The 19,933-nt window shown below is 48.3% G+C and overlaps 1 protein-coding gene across 2 annotated transcripts in view; it reads left to right on the top strand.

The window, feature by feature from the left end:
• Positions 1-19,933, top strand: part of CEPT1 (choline/ethanolamine phosphotransferase 1) — a 508,394-nt gene that overhangs the window by 190,810 nt on the left and 297,651 nt on the right. For both annotated transcript variants that reach the window (XM_063954949.1, XM_063954948.1), the window contains exon 4: positions 16,224-16,365. In XM_063954949.1, the coding sequence (XP_063811019.1) occupies positions 16,224-16,365 (142 nt within the window). The remainder of the gene's footprint in view (positions 1-16,223; positions 16,366-19,933) is intronic.

Below are 19,933 nucleotides of genomic sequence, written 5' to 3'. Positions count from 1 at the left end.
GGATACTGTAGCACAGAAAGTGTTCCACCCGGAGGACAAAGTGAGATCACTTCAAGAAATGGTTCGCGTGGTTCTCCGACCTGCTCATGTATTCATTCATCTTTGCAGAAATTTGTTAGGAAAGATGGTGGCCTCGTACGAGGTGATACAATTCGGGAGGTTTCATGCCAGACCTTTCCAATTGGACATCCTGAACAAGTGGTCCGGTTCACATCTTCTTCAGATGCACCAGTTGATTCGGCTGTCGCCCCAGGCCAGGATTTCTCTCCTGTGGTGGCTACAGTCATCCAACTTACTGGAAGGTCGACATTTTGGGATTCAGGATTGGATCCTCCTCACGACGGATGCGAGTCTGAGAGGATGGGTAGCTATCACCCAGGGGGTCACAGTTTCAGGGCAGGTGGTCTACCCCAGAGGCCCTACTTCCGATCAACATTCTTGAACTTTGGGCTATCTACAATGCTCTGATTCAGACGTCCCCTCTACTCTGGGATCAGGCGATCCAGGTGCAGTCGGACAACGCCATGGCGGTGGCGTACATCAAGCGACAAGTAGGGACACAAAGTGGGGCCTGCATGCAAGAAGTGTCAAGAATACTCCTCTGGGCAGAAAGAAATGCAAGAGCACTGTCCGCGATCTTCATTCCGGGAGTGTACAACTGGATAGCGGACTTCCCGAGTCGCCACGACCTCCACCCAGGAGAGTGGGGACTACACCTTCAGGTGTTTCAACAGATCATCAACAGGTGGGGATACCCACAGATCGACTTGATGGCCTCTCGCCTCAAGAAGAACCTTTGCTGCTATTGCTCACGTACCACGGACCCTCAGGCGAGCACAGTGGATGCGCTGACATCGCCTTGGCCTTACCAGCTGGTCTACCTGTTTCCTCTGATTCCGCTTATCCCAAGGGTGCTCAAGCGGATCAGGCATCAAAGAGTGAGAACAATTTTGATTGCCCGGATTGGCCCCGAAGTGCATGGTACGCGGCTCTTCTGGACATGTCCGTAGAGGACCCTTGGCCTCTACCTCTAAGAAGGGAACTTCTTCCACAAGGATCGTTCGTCTACCCGAACTTACGGTGGCTTTGTTTGACGGCATGGAAGTTGAGCGGAACATCCTAGCTAACAAAGGGCTTTCCAAAAAGGTCATTGCCACTATGGTGCAAGCCAGATAACCTGTGATGTCAAAACACTATCATCATATCTGGCGGAGATATGTTTCTTGGTGCGAAGAACGCACATATCCCTCTGCAGAATTCCACTTGGGAAGATTCCTACGTTTCCTTTAGGCTGGAGTGGATAAAGGCTTACGTCTGGGATCCATTAAGGTCTATATTTCATCTATTTCCATCTTCTTCCAGAAGAAGTTGGCTCTCTTGATGGGAAGTTCAGACATCCTTGCAAGGGTTGCTTCACATACAACCTCCATTTGTGCCGCCTGCGGCACCTTGTGTTCTGGATGTAGTGTATACAGTATTTTCTACAATCCTCCTGGTTTGAACCTCTGACGACGGTAGAAGAAAAGTACCTCACATGGAAAACGGTGATGTTACTGGCCCTTGCTTCTGCTAGGCGTGTCTCAGAATTGGGAGCCTTGTCGTGCAAAAGTCCGTACTTGGTCTTTTACGAGAACAGAGCGGAGCTCGGGACTAGACAGCAGTAGCTTACTATCCAACAGGCCTATGCGTCGGCAGTCTTACCTGTTCCACAGTCTCTGAAGGCCCACTATACCATATCGGTGGGCTCTTCCTGGGCTGCTGCCCGTGGAGTCTTGGCCCTACAACTATGCCGAGCTGGTATCTGGTCGGTGAAGAACACCTTTGTGAAGTTCTACAAGTTTGATACCCTGGCCGGGGAAGAACACCTTTGTGAAGTTCTACAAGTTTGATACCCTGGCCGGGGAAGAACACCTTTGTGAAGTTCTACAAGTTTGATACCCTGGCCAAAGAGGATACCCAGTTTAGGCAGGCGGTGCTGCAGATGTCTCAGCACGTTCCTGTCCGTTCTGGAAGCTTTGGGACATCCCCATCATACTCATTCTGTCCCCAATGTCCCTTATGGATGCTAGAGAAATAGGATTTTAAATACCTACCGGTAAATCCTTTTCTCTAACGTCCTAGTGGATGCTGGGGACTGCGTAAGGACCATGGGGAATAGACGGACTCCGCAGGAGACATGGGCACTTTAAGAAAGAATTTAGACTCTGGTGTGCTCTGGCTCCTCCCTCTATGTCCCTCCTCCAGTTTGAATCTGTGCCCGGACGAGCTGAGTGCTGTTCAGTGAGCTCTCCTGAGCTTGCTGTAAGAAAGTATTTTGTTAGGTTTTTTTTATTTTCAGGGAGCTCTGCTGGCAACAGACTCCCTGCATCGTGGGACAGAGGGGAAAGAAGCAGCCCTACTCTCTGAAGCTAGGTCCTGCTTCTTAGGCTACTGGACACCATTTGCTACAGAGGGATCGTACGCAGGATCTCACCCTCGTCGTCCGATCCCAGAGCCGCGCCGCCGTCCCCCTCGCAGTGCCGGAAGACAGAAGCCGGGTGAGTATGAGAAGCAAGAAGACTTCGAAATCGGCGGAAGAAGACTCCGTTCTTCACATGAGGTAACGCACAGCACTGCAGCTGTGCGCCATTGCTCCAAACACACATCACATACTCCGGTCACTGTAAGGGTGCAGGGCGCAGGGGGGAAGCGCCCTGGGCAGCATTTGGACCTCTGTTGGCAAAAGTACTCATATATACAGTTGGGCACTGTATATATGTATGAGCCCCCGCCAAAAAGATATGTATTTTAGCGGGACAGAAGCCCGCCGTCGAGGGGGCGGGGCTTCTCCCTCAGCACTCACCAGCGCCATTTTTTCTCCACAGCTCCGCTGAGAAGAAGCTCCCCAGGCTCTCCCCTGCAGATCACGGTAGAAAAGGGTAAAAGGAGAGGGGGGGCACATAATTAGGCGCGAAACACAATATACAGCAGCTACTGGGTTAACATTAAGTTACTGTGTTATTCCTGGGTTATATAGTGCTGGGGTGTGTGCTGGCATACTCTCTCTCTGTCTCACCAAAGGGCCTTGTGGGGGAACTGTCTTCAAAAAGGGCATTCCCTGTGTGTGTGGTGTGTCGGTACGCTTGTGTCGACATGTCTGATGAGGAAGGCTATGTGGAAGCAGAGCGGGAGCAAATGAATGTGGTGTCTCTGCCGACGGCACCGACACCTGATTGGATGGATATGTGGAAGGTTTTAAATTATAATGTTAATTCCTTGCATAAAAGGTTAGACAAAGCTGAAACCTCAGGACAGTCAGGGTCCCAACCCATGCCTGATATGTCGTAGAGGCCGACAGGGTCTCAGAAGCGCCCACTATCCCAAATTATTGACACTGATACCGACATGGATTCTGACTCCAGTGTCGATTACGATGATGCAAAGTTACAGCCAAAATTGGCTAAATCCATCCGTTATATGATTATAGCTATTAAGGATGTTTTGCACATCACAGAGGAAACCCCAGTCCCTGACAGGAGGGTTCATATGTATGGGGAAAAGAAGCCGCAGGTAACTTTTCCCCCCTCACACGAGCTCAATGAGTTATGTGAAAAGGCTTGGGAATCTCCAGATTAAAAACTGCAGATTTCCAAAAAGATTCTTATGGCGTATCCTTTCCCGCCAACGGACAGGTTACGCTGGGAATCCTCCCCTAGGGTGGACAAAGTTTTGACACGCTTATCCAAGAAGGTAGCCCTGCCGTCACAGGATACAGCTACCCTCAAAGATGCTGCGGATCGCAAACTGGAGGTTACCCTGAAGTCCATTTATACACATTCAGGTACCTTACTGAGGCCGGCAATCGCGTCAGCTTGGGTGTGTAGTGCTGTAGCAGCATGGACGGATACCTTATCTGAGGAACTTGATACCTTAGACAAGGATACCATATTAATGACCCTGGGGCAGATTAAAGACGCTGTCCTTTATATGAGAGATGCTCAGAGAGACATTAGCCTACTAGGTTCTAGAATAAATGCAATGTCGATTCCTTCCAGAAGGGTCCTGTGGACGCGGCAATAAACAGGTGATGCCGACTCAAAAAGGCACATGGAGGTTTTACCTTACAAGGGTGAGGAATTGTTTGGGGAGGGTCTCTCGGACCTGGTCTCCACAGCTACGGCTGGGAAGTCAAATTTTTTGCCATATGTTTCCTCACAACCTAAGAAAGCACCGTATTACCAAATGCAGTCCTTTCGATCACTGAAAAACAAGAAAGTCCGAGGTGCGTCCTTTTTTGCCAGAGGCAGGGGCAGAGGAAAGAAGCTGCACAACACAGCTAGTTCCCAGGAACAGAAGTCCTCCCCGGCTTCCACTAAATCCACCGCATGACGCTGGGGCTCCACAGGCGGAGCTAGGCCCGGTGGGGGCGCGTCTCTGAAATTTCAGCCACAAGTGGGCTCACTCCCAGTTGGATCCCTGGGCAATAGATATTGTGTCTCAGGGATACAAGCTGGAATTCGAAGAGATGCCCCCTCACCGATACCTCAAGTTGGCCCTGCCAGCTTCCCCCTTAGAGAGGGAGTGTTAACTGCAATTCACAAATGGTATCTTCAACAGGTGGTGGTCAAGGTTCCCCTCTTTCAACAAGGGAAGGGTTATTATTCGACCATGTTTGTGGTACCGAAACCGGACGGTTCGGTCAGACCCATATAGAATTTAAAATCCCTGAACATGTACCTAAAAAGGTTCCGGTTCAAGATGGAATCGCAAGCCTGGAAGGGGGGGGATTTTATGGTGTCTCTGGACATAAAGGATGCATACCTTCATGTCCCCATTTATCCACCTCATCAGGCGTACCTCAGGTTTGTGGTACAGGATTGTCATTACCAATTTTAGACGTTGCCGTTTGGTCTCTCCACGGCTCCGAGAATATTTACCAAGGTAATGGCGGAAATGATGGTACTCCTGCGGAAGCAAGGGGTCACAATTATCCCATACTTGGACGATCTCCTCATAAAAGCGAGGTCAAGAGAGCAGTTGCTGATCAGCTTAGCACGTTCTCTGGAAGTGTTACGGCAACACGGCTGGATTCTGAATATTCCAAAGTCGCAGTTGGTTCCTATGACTCGTCTGCCTTTCCTGGGCATGATTCTGGACACAGGCCAGAGGCTAGAAAAGGGTTTATCTCCCGACAGAGAAGGTTCAGGAACTCATGACACTGGTCAGGGACCTATTAAAACCAAAACAGGTGTCAGTGCATCACTGCACTCGAGTCCTGGGAAAGATGGTGGCATCATACAAGGCCATTCCCTTCGGCAGGTTCCATGCGAGGACCTTTCAATAGGACTTACTGGACAAATGGTCCGGATCACATCTTCAGATGCATCGGTTAATCACCCTATCCCCCAGGGCCAGGGTGTCTCTCCTGTGGTGGCTGCAGAGTGCTCACCTTCTCGAGGGCCGCAGATTCGGCATTCAGGACTGGGTCCTGGTGACCACGGATGCAAGCCTCTGAGGGTGGGGAGCAGTCACACAGGGAAGAAATTTCTTAGGTCTGTGGTCAAGTCAGGAGATTTGCCTTCACATCAACATCCTGGAAGTAAGGGCCATTTACAACGCCCTATGTCAAGCAGAGACCCTGCTTCGCGGTCAACCGGTTCTGATTCAGTCAGACAACATCACCGCTGTGGCTCATGTAAATCGACAAGGCGGCACAAGGAGCAGGGTGGCGATGGCGGAAGCCACCAGAATTTTTCGCTGGACGGAGAATCATGTAAGCGCACTGTCAGCAGTGTTCATCCCGGGGGTAGACAACGGGGAAGCAGACTTCCTCAGCAGGCACGACCTCCACCCGGGGGAGTGGGGACTTCATCAAGAAGTCTTCGCACAGGTAGCAAGTCGGCGGGAACTGCCACAGGTGGACATGATGGCATCCCGCCTCAACAAGAAACTACAGAGGTATTGCGCCATGTCAAGAGACCCTCAGGCGATAGCTGTAGACGCCCTGGTGACACCGTGGGTGTTCCAATCGGTCTATGTATTTCCTCCTCCTTCCTCTCATACCCAAGGTGTTGAGAATCATAAAAAAAAGAGGAGTGAGAACAATACTCATTGTTCCGGATTGGCCAAGAAGCACTTGGTATCCAGATCTGCAAGAAATGCTCACAGAGGACCCGTGGCCTCTTCCTCTAAGACATGACTTGTTGCAACAAGGGCTCTGTCTGTTCCAAGACTTACCGCGGCTGCGTTTGACGGCATGGCGGTTGAACGCCGGATCCTAGCGGAAAAAGGCATTCCAGATGAGGTCATTCCTACGCTGATAAAGGCTAGGAAGGACGTGACAGCTCAACATTATCACCGTATATGGTGAAAATATGTTGCTTGGTGTGAGGCTAGGAATGCCCCTACGGAGGGATTCCAGTTGGTCCGTTTCCTTCACTTCCTACAGTCAGGAGTGACTTTGGGCCTAAAATTGGGTTCCATTAAGGTCCAGATTTCGGCCCTATCCATTTTCTTTCAAAAAGAGCTGGCTTCTCTGCCTGAAGTTTAGACGTTTGTGAAGGGAGTGCTGCGTATTCAGCTCCCTTTTGTGCCCCCGGTGGCACCTTGGGATCTTAACGTGGTGTTGAGTTTCCTGAAATCCCACTGGTTTGAACCACTCAAAACGGTGGAATTTAAATATCTCACGTGGAAGGTGGTCAAGCTACTTGCATTGGCTTCGGCTAGGCGTGTGTCAGAATTAGCGGCTTTGTCACATAAAAGCCCCTATCTGGTTTTCCATGCGGATAGAGCAGAGTTGCGGACCCGTCCACAATTTCTGCCAAAAGTGGTTTCATCCTTTCATATAAACCAACCTATTGTGGTGCCTGTGGCTACTACTGACTTGGAGGATTCCGAGTTACTTGATGTGGTCAGGGCTTTGAAGGTTTATCTAGCCAGAACGGCTAGGGTCAGGAAAACAGAATCTTTGTTTATCCTGTATGCTTCCAACAAGCTTGGTGCTCCTTCTTCAAAGCAAACTATTGCTCGCTGGATCTGTAACACGATTCAGCAGGCTCTTTCTGCGGCTGGATTGCCGCTGCCAAAATCGGTTAAGGCCCATTCCACTAGGAAGGTGGGCTCTTCTTGGGCGGCTACCCGAGGGGTCTCGGCATTACAGCTGTGCTGAGCGGCTACTTGGTCAGGTTCAAACACTTTTGCAAAGTTCTACAAGTTTGATACCCTGGCTGAGGAGGACCTTGTCTTTGCTAATTCGGTGCTGCAGAGTCATCCGCACTCTCCCGCCCGTTTGGGAGCTTTGGTATAATCCCCATGGTCCTTACGGAGTCCCCAGCATCCACTAGGACGTTAGAGAAAATAAGATTTTACTTACCGGTAAATCTATTTCTCGTAGTCCGTAGTGGATGCTGGGCGCCCGTCCCAAGTGCGGACTTCTTCTGCAATACTTGTATATAGTTATTGCTGCAATAAGGGCTATGTTATTGTTGCATCAGGGTTGAACTGATGCTCTGTTATTGTTCATACTGTTGACTGGGTAAGTTTATCACAAGTTATACGTTGTGATTGGTGTGGCTGGTATGAGCCTTGCCCTGGATTTCCAAAATCCTTTCCTTGTACTGTCAGCTCTTCCGGGCACAGTTTCTTTAACTGAGGTCTAGAGGAGGGACATAGAGGGAGGAGCCAGAGCACACCAGAGTCTAAATTCTTTCTTAAAGTGCCCATGTCTCCTGCGGAGCCCGTCTATTCCCCATGGTCCTTACGGACTACGAGAAATAGATTTACCGGTAAGTAAAGTCTTATTTTCTCGTAGTCCATAAGGGATATTGGGCGCCCGCCTCTGTGTGGTAACTTTCTGCAAGTTCTCTGTTATGTGTTCCTGTTCAGCTGTTGCTGTTAATGTTGCCAGGCGTTGCTGGCTAGGTTATGTGTTGGTGTGCTGGTGTGTAAATCCCACCACACTTTTTGTTGTTATGTTCCTTCTCTCAAGTATGTCATTCTCCTTCGGGCACTGTTTTACCTCTAACTGACCTGTAGGAGAAGTCATAGAGGGGAGGAGCCAGCACACCCAGCTGAAGAAATTTAAAGTGCACTGGCTCCTTTAGACACATCTATACCCCATCGTACTAATTCTGTCCCCAATATCTCTTATGGACTACGAGAAAAGGATTTACCAGTAGGTATTTTAAATCCTATTTTTTACGGCACCCCTTGGCCAAAAGTTTCTTATTGAGAAATTCAGAAAAAAATATAAATATATTCAGTAAATTGTGTTTATATGTTATCATTACGTTCAGTTATTTGGTGAGGGACAGGATTCAGTTGTTTGTCCACATATTGTATGACTGTAAGCCACAAGCACTGGTTTTGTCTACTACATTGTCCGTAAAGAATTTGAATTAGTCCAGGACCACCAACCCAGGGCACCCCTGCAAGTACCCTGAGGCACCCAGTTTGAGAACTACTGCCTTAATATATAATGTTGAGTAGCACTATGCAAAAAGAACTTTGGCCAGCGACCCAGACCGCAAGCTGAAGATGTCCACTTCAGCACAGAAAGGGTTAATCCCTCGTGCTGCAGTACCATTTTTAAAGACTATCAGGGCTCGGAATTGGTTCAGTATAGATTTACATGTTTAAATGTTATTGTCTTGCCACAACTCAGGTCTAACTGAGACGATCTGTTAGGTTTACTTCCGGTGAACTGCACCAGGGTAGTGTAGAAAAGTCAAAAAGATTTTTCTACCTCTAGTTGCTAATCACAAATATATCTTAATTACTTTAATAGTAAATCACTTCAACTCAGCCGCAAGGTTCATATTATGCCTGTGTTTGCATAAAAGAAAAACTTTTGTTTACACTAAACCACAAATAGAAGAAAAGGTTGGATGCCTTGCGGTAATTAATTCAGAGAAGTGCTGGTTTGTGTGAAATCACAATAAAAGACTCCTAGTTTTGTAATTATACTTTTATTTAATTAAAATTAGAAGCCATAGTCACAGGGTTTTATTTATATTCATATATAAAAGCTTTATCACAGTTCAAATACATTTTGGCCCTAGGAGGTGGATCAACTATGCATGCATGTAAAGAGACTTACAAATGTGTAAAAAAATAAATAAATTAAAATAAACAATAGAATATAAAATCATAGATGCAATAAGAACCAATGTGGATTATTAGCACTCTTGATGGTATTAGAGTTCCAGGGAAATTATTAGACGTTGTCCCTTCACTCCAGATGTTTAAGCACAGTGATTTAATTGTGCTGTAGAGTTCCAAGGAGACGCACAATTAGGTACTTACGACTGGTTGATGATTACTATGGGAGCCACCGCTGTATATCATGCCTCCACTGTGGGAGCTGCTGCCGGCGTGTAGTCCTTACAGCGGGGATGTATCTCAGCGTCTCCTCTGTTCACCGCTGCCGGTTGGGAAGGAGCTGGCTGAGAGTGACGGACGTCTCCATACACGTGTGCTGTGCGCCGCTCAATCTCCTCTCTGTGCAATTTAAGGCAGGGGTCAGACTTGGAATATCAGCGGTACCAGGAGTCCTCTAACACGTTTGGCTCCAAATGGGAGCTTTATCAAAGAGTTATGATAAAGTTTTTATATATGAATATAATCGGGCTGCTTGTGAAGACACGGTGCCCTTTCTGTACATGCGCATGCATAGTCCACCCACCATCGAAGTTGTACGCAAACCATCGGGTTTGCGTACAATTCTGACTCATGGCCAATTTCCATACCGTCAGACTGACGCTTTGCAGATTTTAATGGAGTAGTGACCCCTGTTTTTAATAGATCTGATCTGATTGGTAATATCTGTGACTCTTCTATTGCCATTCCCTAAGCTGTTAAGAACCATGCTCTACTTGGCCAGTAAGGTAAAATGTCTACCAAATGCTCTTTCCGGATTCTTTTTTGCACGCAAGATATCATAGGGAATGGTAGGAACACATAACACAGATGAAACATCATCAACCTTAGTGAGAGAGGATCTACACCATGGGTCCCTGGAAGATGATATCTGGGGAAGTGGTACAGCTTTGTATTCAGGTGTGTTGTCATCAGATCTGTTTCTGGGCAACCGAACCTCCTCTCTAAAGCCTGGAACACTTGTGTATTCCATTCCCATAGAGGAAGTACTGTATGCTTCAGTGTTTTCTTTGCCTGGCAAATGGAGTGCTCATAGAGACTTCAGGTATTTTTCTGCCCTTCCAAAACCTAAATGTAATACAGGTTGAATATCCCTTATCCAAAATTAAAAATCCCACATTTTTGGGTCCCCCACTGAGATAATAACATCTATATTATATATTATGTGTATATATAGATATATTATATAGATATATAATATACATATATATGTGTCATTATCTCAGTAGGGGAACCAAAAATGCATGAGTTAGAATTTTGGATAAGGGATACTCAACCCTGTATTCCGCACAGGACTGAAGAATGAGGCGTATATTGTAACCAGCAATATTATCATTGATAATTGAGAACCACCATTCTCATTTACTACATGTACAGTATGTTGCTGGAGGTGCTCCCGGGAATCGAATACACAGTATACCTAATGGAGGGTATAACTAGCCCTAGGCTACTTAAAGAAAGACAATTTACAGAAAGAAATTATTTTCTCTGACGTCCTAGTGGTTGCTGGGAACTCCGTAAGGACCATGGGGATTAGCGGCTCCGCAGGAGACTGGGCACAAAAGTAAAGCTTTAGGATTACCTGGTGTGCACTGGCCCCTCCCCCTATGACCCTCCTCCAAGCCTCAGTTAGATTTTTGTGCCCGGCCGAGAAGGGTGCACACTAGGGGCTCTCCTGAGCTTCTTAGTGAAAGTTTAGTTCTAGGTTTTTTATTTTCAGTGAGACCTGCTGGCAACAGGCTCACTGCATCAAGGGACTAAGGGGAGAAGAAGCGAACTCACCTGCGTGCAGAGTGGATTGGGCTTCTTAGGCTACTGGACACCGTTAGCTCCAGAGGGACCGAACACAGGCCCAGCCTCGGAGCTCGGTCCCAGAGCCGCGCCGCCGGCCCCCTTACAGAGCCAGAAGCAAGAAGAGGTCCGGAAAAATCGGCAGCAGAAGACATCCTGTCTTCACCAAGGTAGCGCACAGCACTGCAGCTGTGCGGCATTGCTCCTCAGCACACTTCACACTTCGGTCACTGAGGGTGCAGGGCGCTAGGGGGGGGGCGCCCTGAGCAGCAATAAAAACACCTTGGCTGGCGAAAATACATCACATATAGCCCCCAGGGCTATATGGATGAATTTTAACCCCTGCCAGATTCCACAGAAAAACGGGAGAAAAGGCCGCCGAGAAGGGGGCGGAGCCTATCTCCTCAGCACACTGGCGCCATTTTCTCTCACAGCTCCGTTGGAGGGAAGCTCCCTGGCTCTCCCCTGCAGTTACTACACTACAGAAAGGGGTTAAAAAAGAGAGGGGGGCACTAATTAGGCGCAGTATAACAATACAGCAGCTATAAGGGGAAAAACACTTATATAAGGTTATCCCTGTATATATATATATATAGCGCTCTGGTGTGTGCTGGCATACTCTCCCTCTGTCTCCCCAAAGGGCTAGTGGGGTCCTGTCCTCTATCAGAGCATTCCCTGTGTGTGTGCTGTGTGTCGGTACGTTGTGTCGACATGTATGAGGAGGAAAATGAGGTGGAGGCGGAGCAATTGCCTGTAACAGAGATGTCACCCCCTAGGGAGTCGACACCTGAGTGGATGAGCTTATGGAAGGAATTATGTGACAGTGTCAGCTCTTTACAAAAGATTGATGACATGAGACAGCCGGCGACTCAGCCTGTGCCTGTCCAGGTGTCTCAAAAGCCATCTGGGGCTCTAAAACGCCCGTTACCGCAGATGGCAGATACAGACGCCGACACGGATACTGACTCCAGTGTCGACGATTAAGAGACGAATGTGACTTCCAGTAGGGCCACACGTTACATGATTGAGGCTATGGAAAATGTTTTTACACATTTCTGATAATACCAGTACCACTAAAAAGGGTATTAGGTTGGGTGAGAAAAAATCTGAGGAATTAAATGAAGTGTGTGATGATGCGTGGGTTTCCCCCGATAAAAACTGTTAATTCCTAAAAAGTTATTAGCATCATACCCCTTCCCGCCAGAGGATAGGGCACGTTGGGAAACACCCCTTAGGGTGAATAAAGCGCTCACACGCTTGTCTAAACAGGAGGCACTACCGTCCCCGGATACGGCCGCCCTTAAGGAACCTGCTGACAGAAAGCAGTAAAATATCCTAAAATGTATATACACTCACACGGGTGTGATACTGCGACCAGCAATCGCCTCAGCCTGGATGTGCAGTGCTGGGGTGGCTTGGTCGGATTCCCTGACTGACAATATTGATACCCTAGATAGGGACAGTATATTACTAACTATAGAGCATTTAAAAGATGCATTACTATATATGCGTGATGCACAGAGGGATATTTGCCGACTGGCATCAAGAGTAAGTGCGCTGTCCATTTCTGCCAGAAGAGGGTTATGGACAAGACAGTGGTCAGGTGATGATGATTCCAAAAGGCATATGGATGTATCGCCTTATAAAAGGGAGGAGTTATTTGGGGTAGGTCTAACAGACCTGGTGGCCACTGGAAACAGCCAATTCCCAGGAACAAAAGCCCTCTCCCGCCTCCGCAAAGTCCTCAGCATGACGCTGGGGCTTTACAAGCGGTCTCAGGCACGGTGGGGGCCCGTCTCAAGAAATTAGAGACGTCTCCCCCTCGCCGTTTCATAAAGTCTGCTTTACCGACGTCTCCCTCAGACAGGGAGACAGTATTGCAAGCCATTCACAGGCTGTATTCCCAGCAGGTGATAATCAAGGTACCCCTCCTGCAACAGGGAAAGGGGTACTATTCCACACTATTTGTGGTACCGAAGCCGGACGGCTCGGTGAGACCATTTTTAAATTTAAAATCCTTGAGCACTTACATACAAAGGTTCAAATTCAAGATGGAGTCACTCAGAGCAGTGATTGCAAACCTGGAAGAAGGGGACTATATGGTCTCTCTGGACATCAAAGATGCTTACCTACATGTCCCAATTTACCCTTTTCACCAAGGGTACCTCAGGTTTGTGGTACAGAACTGTCACTATCAGTTTCAGACGCTGCCGTTTGGATTGTCCACGGCACCCAGGGTCTTTACCAAGGTAATGGCCGAAATGATGATACTCCTTCGAAGGAAGGGAGTTTTAGTTATCCCTTACTTGGACGATCTCCTGATAAGGGCAAGATCCAGGGAACAGTTGGAAGTCGGGGTAGCACTATCTCAGATAGTGCTGCGCCAGCACGGTTGGATTCTCAATATTCCAAAAATCACAGCTGATCCCGACGACACGACTTCTATTCCTAGGGATGATCCTGGACACAGTCCAGAAAAAGGTGTTTCTCCCGGAGGAGAAAGCCAGGGAGCTATCCGAACTAGTCAGAAACCTCCTAAAACCAGGCCAGGTGTCAGTGCATCAGTGCACAAGGGTCCTGGGAAAAATGGTGGCTTCCTACGAAGCAATTCCATTCGGCAGATTCCACGCAAGAACTTTCCAGTGGGACCTGCTGGACAAATAGTCCGGATCGCATCTTCCGATGCATCAGCGGATAACCCTGTCACCAAAGACAAGGGTGTCTCTCCTGTGGTGGTTGCAGAGGGCTCATCTTCTAGAGGGCCGCAGATTCGGCATTCAGGACTGGGTCCTGGTGACCACGGATGCTAGCCTGAGAGGCTGGGGAGCAGTCACACAGGGAAAAAATTTCCAGGGCTTGTGGTCAAGCCTGGAGACATCACTTCACATAAATATTTTGGAGCTAAGGGCCATTTACAATGCCCTAAGCCAAGCAAGACCTCTGCTTCAAGGTCAGCCGGTGCTGATCCAGTCGGACAATATCACGGCAGTCGCCCACGTAAACAGACAGGGCGGCAGAAGAAGCAGGAGGGCAATGGCAGAAGCTGCAAGGATTTTTCACTGGGCGGAAAATCATGTGGTAGCACTGTCAGCAGTGTTCATTCCGGGAGTGGACAACTGGGAAGCAGACTTCCTCAGCAGGCACGACCTCCACCCGGAAGAGTGGGGACTTCACCCAGAAGTCTTCCACATGATTGTAAACCATTGGGAAAAACCAAAGGTGGACATGATGGCGTCCCGCCTAAACAAAAAATTGGACAGGTATTGCGCCAGGTCAAGGGACCCTCAGGCAATAGCTGTGGACGCTCTGGTAACACCGTGGGTGTACCAGTCAGTGTATGTGTTCCCTCCTCTTCCTCTCATACCAAAAAGTACTGAGAATTATAAGACGGAGGGAAGTAAGAACTATACTCGTGGCTTCGGATTGGCCAAGAAGGACTTGGTACCCGGAACTTCAAGAGATGCTCACGGAGGACCCGTGGCCTCTACCTCTAAGAAGGGACCTGCTCCAGCAAGGACCCTGTCTATTCCAAGACTTACCGCGGCTGCGTTTGACGGCAGGGCGGTTGAACGCCGGATCCTGAAGGAAAAAGGCATTCCGGATGAAGTCATCCCTACCCTGGTCAAGCCAGGAAGGATGTAACCGCAAAGCATTATCACCGCATTTGGCGAAAATATGTTGCGTGGTGCGAGGCCAGTAAGGCCCCGATGGAGGAATTTCAACTAGGTCGATTCCTGCATTTCCTGTAAACAGGAGTGTCTATGGGCCTAAAATTGGGGTCCATTAAGGTTCAAATTTCGGCCCTGTCAATTTTCTTCCAGAAAGAACTAGCTTCACTACCTGAAGTTCAGACGTCTGTAAAAGGGGTACTGCATATACAGCCTCTTTTGGTGCCTCCAGTGGCACTTTGGGATCTCAATGTAGTTTTGGGGTTCCTAAAGTCACATTGGTTTGAACCACTTGAATCTGTGGAGTTAAAATATCTCACATGGAAAGTGGTCATGTTGTTGGCCCTGGCCTCGGCCAGGCACGTGTCAGAATTGGGGGCTTTATCCTGTAAAAGCCCTTATCTGATCTTCCATTCAGACAGGGCGGAATTGAGGACTCGTCCTCATTTTCTCCCTAAGGTGGTTTCAGTGTTTCATCTGAACCAACCTATTTTGGTACCTACGGCTACTAGTGACTTGGAGGACTCCAAGTTGTTGGACGTAGTCAGGGCCTTGAAAATATATGTTTCCAGGACGGCTGGAGTCAGGAAATCTGACTCGCTGTTATCCTGTATGCACCCAACAAGCTGGGTGCTCCTGCTTCTAAGCAGACTATTGCTCGTTGGATTTGTAGTACAATTCAGCTTGCACATTCTGTGGCAGGCCTGCCACAGCCAAAATCTGTAAAAGCCCATTCCACAAGGAAGGTGGGCTCATCTTGGGCGGCTGCCCGAGGGGTCTCGGCGTTACAACTTTGCCGAGCAGCTACTTGGTCAGGGGCAAACACGTTTGCTAAATTCTACAAATTTGATACCCTGGCTGAGGAGGACCTGGAGTTCTCTCATTCGGTGCTGCAGAGTCATCCGCACTCTCCCGCCCGTTTAGGAGCTTTGGTATAATCCCCATGGTCCTTACGGAGTTCCCAGCATCCACTAGGACGTCAGAGAAAATAAGAATTTACTTACCGATAATTCTATTTCTCATAGTCCGTAGTGGATGCTGGGCGCCCATCCCAAGTGCGGATTGTCTGCAATACTTGTACATAGTTATTGTTACAAAAATCGGGTTATTATTGTTGTGAGCCATCTTTTCAGAGGCTCCTCTATTATCATGCTGTTAACTGGGTTCAGATCACAGGTTGTACGGTGTGATTGGTGTGGCTGGTATGAGTCTTACCCGGGATTCAAAATCCTTCCTTATTGTGTACGCTCGTCCGGGCACAGTATCCTAACTGAGGCTTGGAGGAGGGTCATAGGGGGAGGGGCCAGTGCACACCAGGTAATCCTAAAGCTTTACTTTTGTGCCCAGTCTCCTGCGGAGCCGCTAATCCCCATGGTCCTTACGGAGTTCCCAGCATCCACTACGGACTATGAGAAATAGAATTATCGGTAAGTAAATTCTTATTTTTTATGTTATTAAATGGTGTGTTATCTTTGAAAAAATATATTGTGCAGATAACAAGCATAAAGCATAATAAAACTGACATTTTAAGACCGCGATGGGTCTTTTTTTCAATGTGCTTATGCTATATTTATAAGCCCTCCTATAATGCATTGTAATAATGTTAGGGTTTTTTTTTTTTTCTAACAGTGTTCGTGGTTTTGGGAACTTGCATTGCTGTGCAGCTTGGTACTCACCCAGACTGGATGTTCTTCTGCTGCTTTGCAGCCATGTTCATGTTCTACTGTGCTCATTGGCAAACATATGTGTCTGGAATACTTCGTTTTGGGATGTAAGTTATTTTATGTTACTATGTTTTCAAAATGCCAGTTTTAAAATACAAGTTGTGCAGAGCTAAAATGCTTATTCAAAATGTCTGAAATCTGGTTTTCAGAGCTCTGCTACCTTGACAAGAGTAAAAATGTGTATTGTCCTGTAACTTATTTCTCTATATAATGGCAACCTATTGTGCTCCTCTATCAGCCAATTTCATCTGTGAAAGTAACAGAAAACCAAACGGTGTTTAAAAGACCTATGCCTTCAGGACACAGAAGTGGAAAGTAGAGGTCTAGAGTGATAAAATGGACGAAGTTAGAGTACCAGCTAGTCAGCTCCTAACTGTCATTTTTTAAACACAACCTGTGACATGGCAGTTAGGAAACTGATTGGCTGGGACTTTTTTTCTCTTCATTTTATCACTCTCCGAGCGATGACGCATCTAGGCCAGAGATTCTTATTTATACTCCTTTCAGACATAATACCCAGGAATTTCCATGCTCAGGGCCGGTTTCTCACCTCAGGAAAAAACCCAGGTTTTTGCTGGCTGCCCCCTTCGACACTACACCTGAGACCGTGAAATTCCCGGGTTGTCCCCTTTCAGACATAAGCCTGGTCTGACCTGGCATTCTGCAAGCCAGGTCTGCCAGGCTGCTCTCCTACTCGCACATACATGTCATATACACACACACACATACATGTCATACACATGTCACACTCACACACACTTAAGCAAGCACACCCCCCTTCTCCAGCGACCAGACCTCACAATAGACCTACCTGTAGCTGACTTTTCAAATATCTTCCCATCTACAAATCCTTGAAGAGTTTTACAATTTTTTATTCACTTATTTGCCCCCATGCACATCCTCCCTCCCAGACCATTATTTTGCTGTGTATTTCAACGCAACAACATTCAAAAAATTCACCTCATAACACACTCCTCCACATTCTCCTACACTCTCCTCAGTGACCATCACTACATTCTCCCCTGGTGCACCGGCTGCTTCTACACACTGCAGCACAGACACCCTGCCCCCTCCAGGCAGGCCAAACGGCCTATCAGAGGTTTCTAGTAGCGACCCAGGAGTAAAACTTAACCCGGGTGAAAACCATGGTCAATAGCAGGGGCGCCAATCCGAGATCTTGTTTCGGGGTTGGTGCCTTTCCGACATACTATAAGCGAGACCCAGGTAGTTTTGCCAAACCCAGCAAAAACCCGTGATTCTCTCTATGGGGGATATCCAATTAGCCCCGGTAATTTACCGGGGCTAATTGTCCCACCGGGGCCTATCTAACTAGCCCCAATAAGCCGGCACGAGACGCGGCTTATCTGGGATTTTGTTTTACTTGCCTCAGACAGGCGAAACCAAATCCCCGGAAACAGCCCGTTTTCATGCGAAAACGGGGCTGTTTCTACCGGAAACACAGGTTTCAATGAACCTGTATGTTTTCAGGGGAGAAAAGGCATATTTTTATAGGCAATCTGTTATGATAGCCTGTAAAAAAAAAATTGGTGAAAAATCGCGAAAAACATACGTTTTTCTCTGACGTCCTAGTGGATGCTGGGAACTCCGTAAGGACCATGGGGGATAGCGGCTCCGCAGGAGACTGGGCACAAAAGTAAAGCTTTAGGACTACCTGGTGTGCACTGGCTCCTCCCCCTATGACCCTCCTCCAAGCCTCAGTTAGATTTTTGTGCCCGGCCGAGAAGGGTGCACACTAGGGGCTCTCCTGAGCTTCTTAGTGAAAGTTTAGTTTTAGGTTTTTTATTTTCAGTGAGACCTGCTGGCAACAGGCTCACTGCATCGAGGGACTAAGGGGAGAAGAAGCGAACTCACCTGCGTGCAGAGTGGATTGGGCTTCTTAGGCTACTGGACACCATTAGCTCCAGAGGGACCGAACACAGGCCCAGCCTCGGAGTCCGGTCCCAGAGCCGCCCCGCCGGCCCCCTTACAGAGCCAGAAGCAAGAAGAGGTCCGGAAAATCGGCGGCAGAAGACATCCTGTCTTCACCAAGGTAGCGCACAGCACTGCAGCTGTGCGCCATTGCTCCTCAGCACACTTCGGTCACTGAGGGTGCAGGGCGCTAGGGGGGGGCGCCCTGAGCAGCAATAAAAACACCTTGGCTGGCGAAAATAGATCACATATAGCCCCCAGGGCTATATGGATGAATTTTAACCCCTGCCAGATTCCACAGAAAAACGGGAGAAAAGGCCGCCGAGAAGGGGGCGGAGCCTATCTCCTCAGCACACTGGCGCCATTTTCTCTCACAGCTCCGTTGGAGGGAAGCTCCCTGGCTCCATTATGTTGGGTGAGAAAAAACTGCCTGTAGTTTTTCCTGCATCTGAGGAATTAAATGAAGTGTGTGATGATGCGTGGGTTTCCCCCGATAAAAACTGTTAATTCCTAAAAAGTTATTAGCATCATACCCCTTCCCGCCAGAGGATAGGGCACGTTGGGAAACACCCCCTAGGGTAAATAAAGCGCTCACACGCTTGTCTAAACAGGTGGCACTACCGTCCCCGGATACGGCCGCCCTTAAGGAACCTGCTGACAGAAAGCAGTAAAATATCCTAAAATGTATATACACTCACACGGGTGTGATACTGCGACCAGCAATCACCTCAGCCTGGATGTGCAGTGCTGGGGTGGCTTGGTCGGATTCCCTGACTGACAATATTGATACCCTAGATAGGGACAGTATATTACTGACTATAGAGCATTTAAAAGATGCATTTCTCTATCGTCCTAGTGGATGCTGGGGTTCCTGAAAGGACCATGGGGAATAGCGGCTCCGCAGGAGACAGGGCACAAAAAGTAAAGCTTTTCCAGATCAGGTGGTGTGCACTGGCTCCTCCCCCTATGACCCTCCTCCAGACTCCAGTTAGATTTTTGTGCCCGGCCGAGAAGGGTGCAATCTAGGTGGCTCTCCTAAAGAGCTGCTTAGAAAAAGTTTAGCTTAGGTTTTTTATTTTACAGTGAGTCCTGCTGGCAACAGGATCACTGCAACGAGGGACTGAGGGGAGAAGAAGTGAACTCACCTGCGTGCAGGATGGATTGGCTTCTTGGCTACTGGACATCAGCTCCAGAGGGACGATCACAGGTACAGCCTGGATGGTCACCGGAGCCGCGCCGCCGGCCCCCTTGCAGATGCTGAAGTCAGAAGAGGTCCAGAATCGGCGGCTGAAGACTCCTGCAGTCTTCTAAAGGTAGCGCACAGCACTGCAGCTGTGCGCCATTTTCCTCTCAGCACACTTCACACGCAGTCACTGAGGGTGCAGGGCGCTGGGGGGGGGCGCCCTGGGAGGCAAATGTAACCTATATAAAGGCTAAAAATACCTCACATATAGCCCCCAGAGGCTATATGGAGATATTTAACCCCTGCCTGGATTCACTAAATAGCGGGAGACGAGCCCGCCGGAAAAGGGGCGGGGCCTATCTCCTCAGCACACGACGCCATTTCCTCTCACAGCTCCGCTGGTCAGGACGGCTCCCAGGTCTCTCCCCTGCACTGCACTACAGAAACAGGGTAAAACAGAGAGGGGGGGCAAATTTATGGCGATATTTTGATATATATAAAGC

Source organism: Pseudophryne corroboree, chromosome 2 (genome assembly GCF_028390025.1).
Source record: "Pseudophryne corroboree isolate aPseCor3 chromosome 2, aPseCor3.hap2, whole genome shotgun sequence".
In the NCBI taxonomy this organism is placed as follows: domain Eukaryota; kingdom Metazoa; phylum Chordata; class Amphibia; order Anura; family Myobatrachidae; genus Pseudophryne; species Pseudophryne corroboree.
This window is presented reverse-complemented; position numbering and strand designations above follow the sequence as displayed.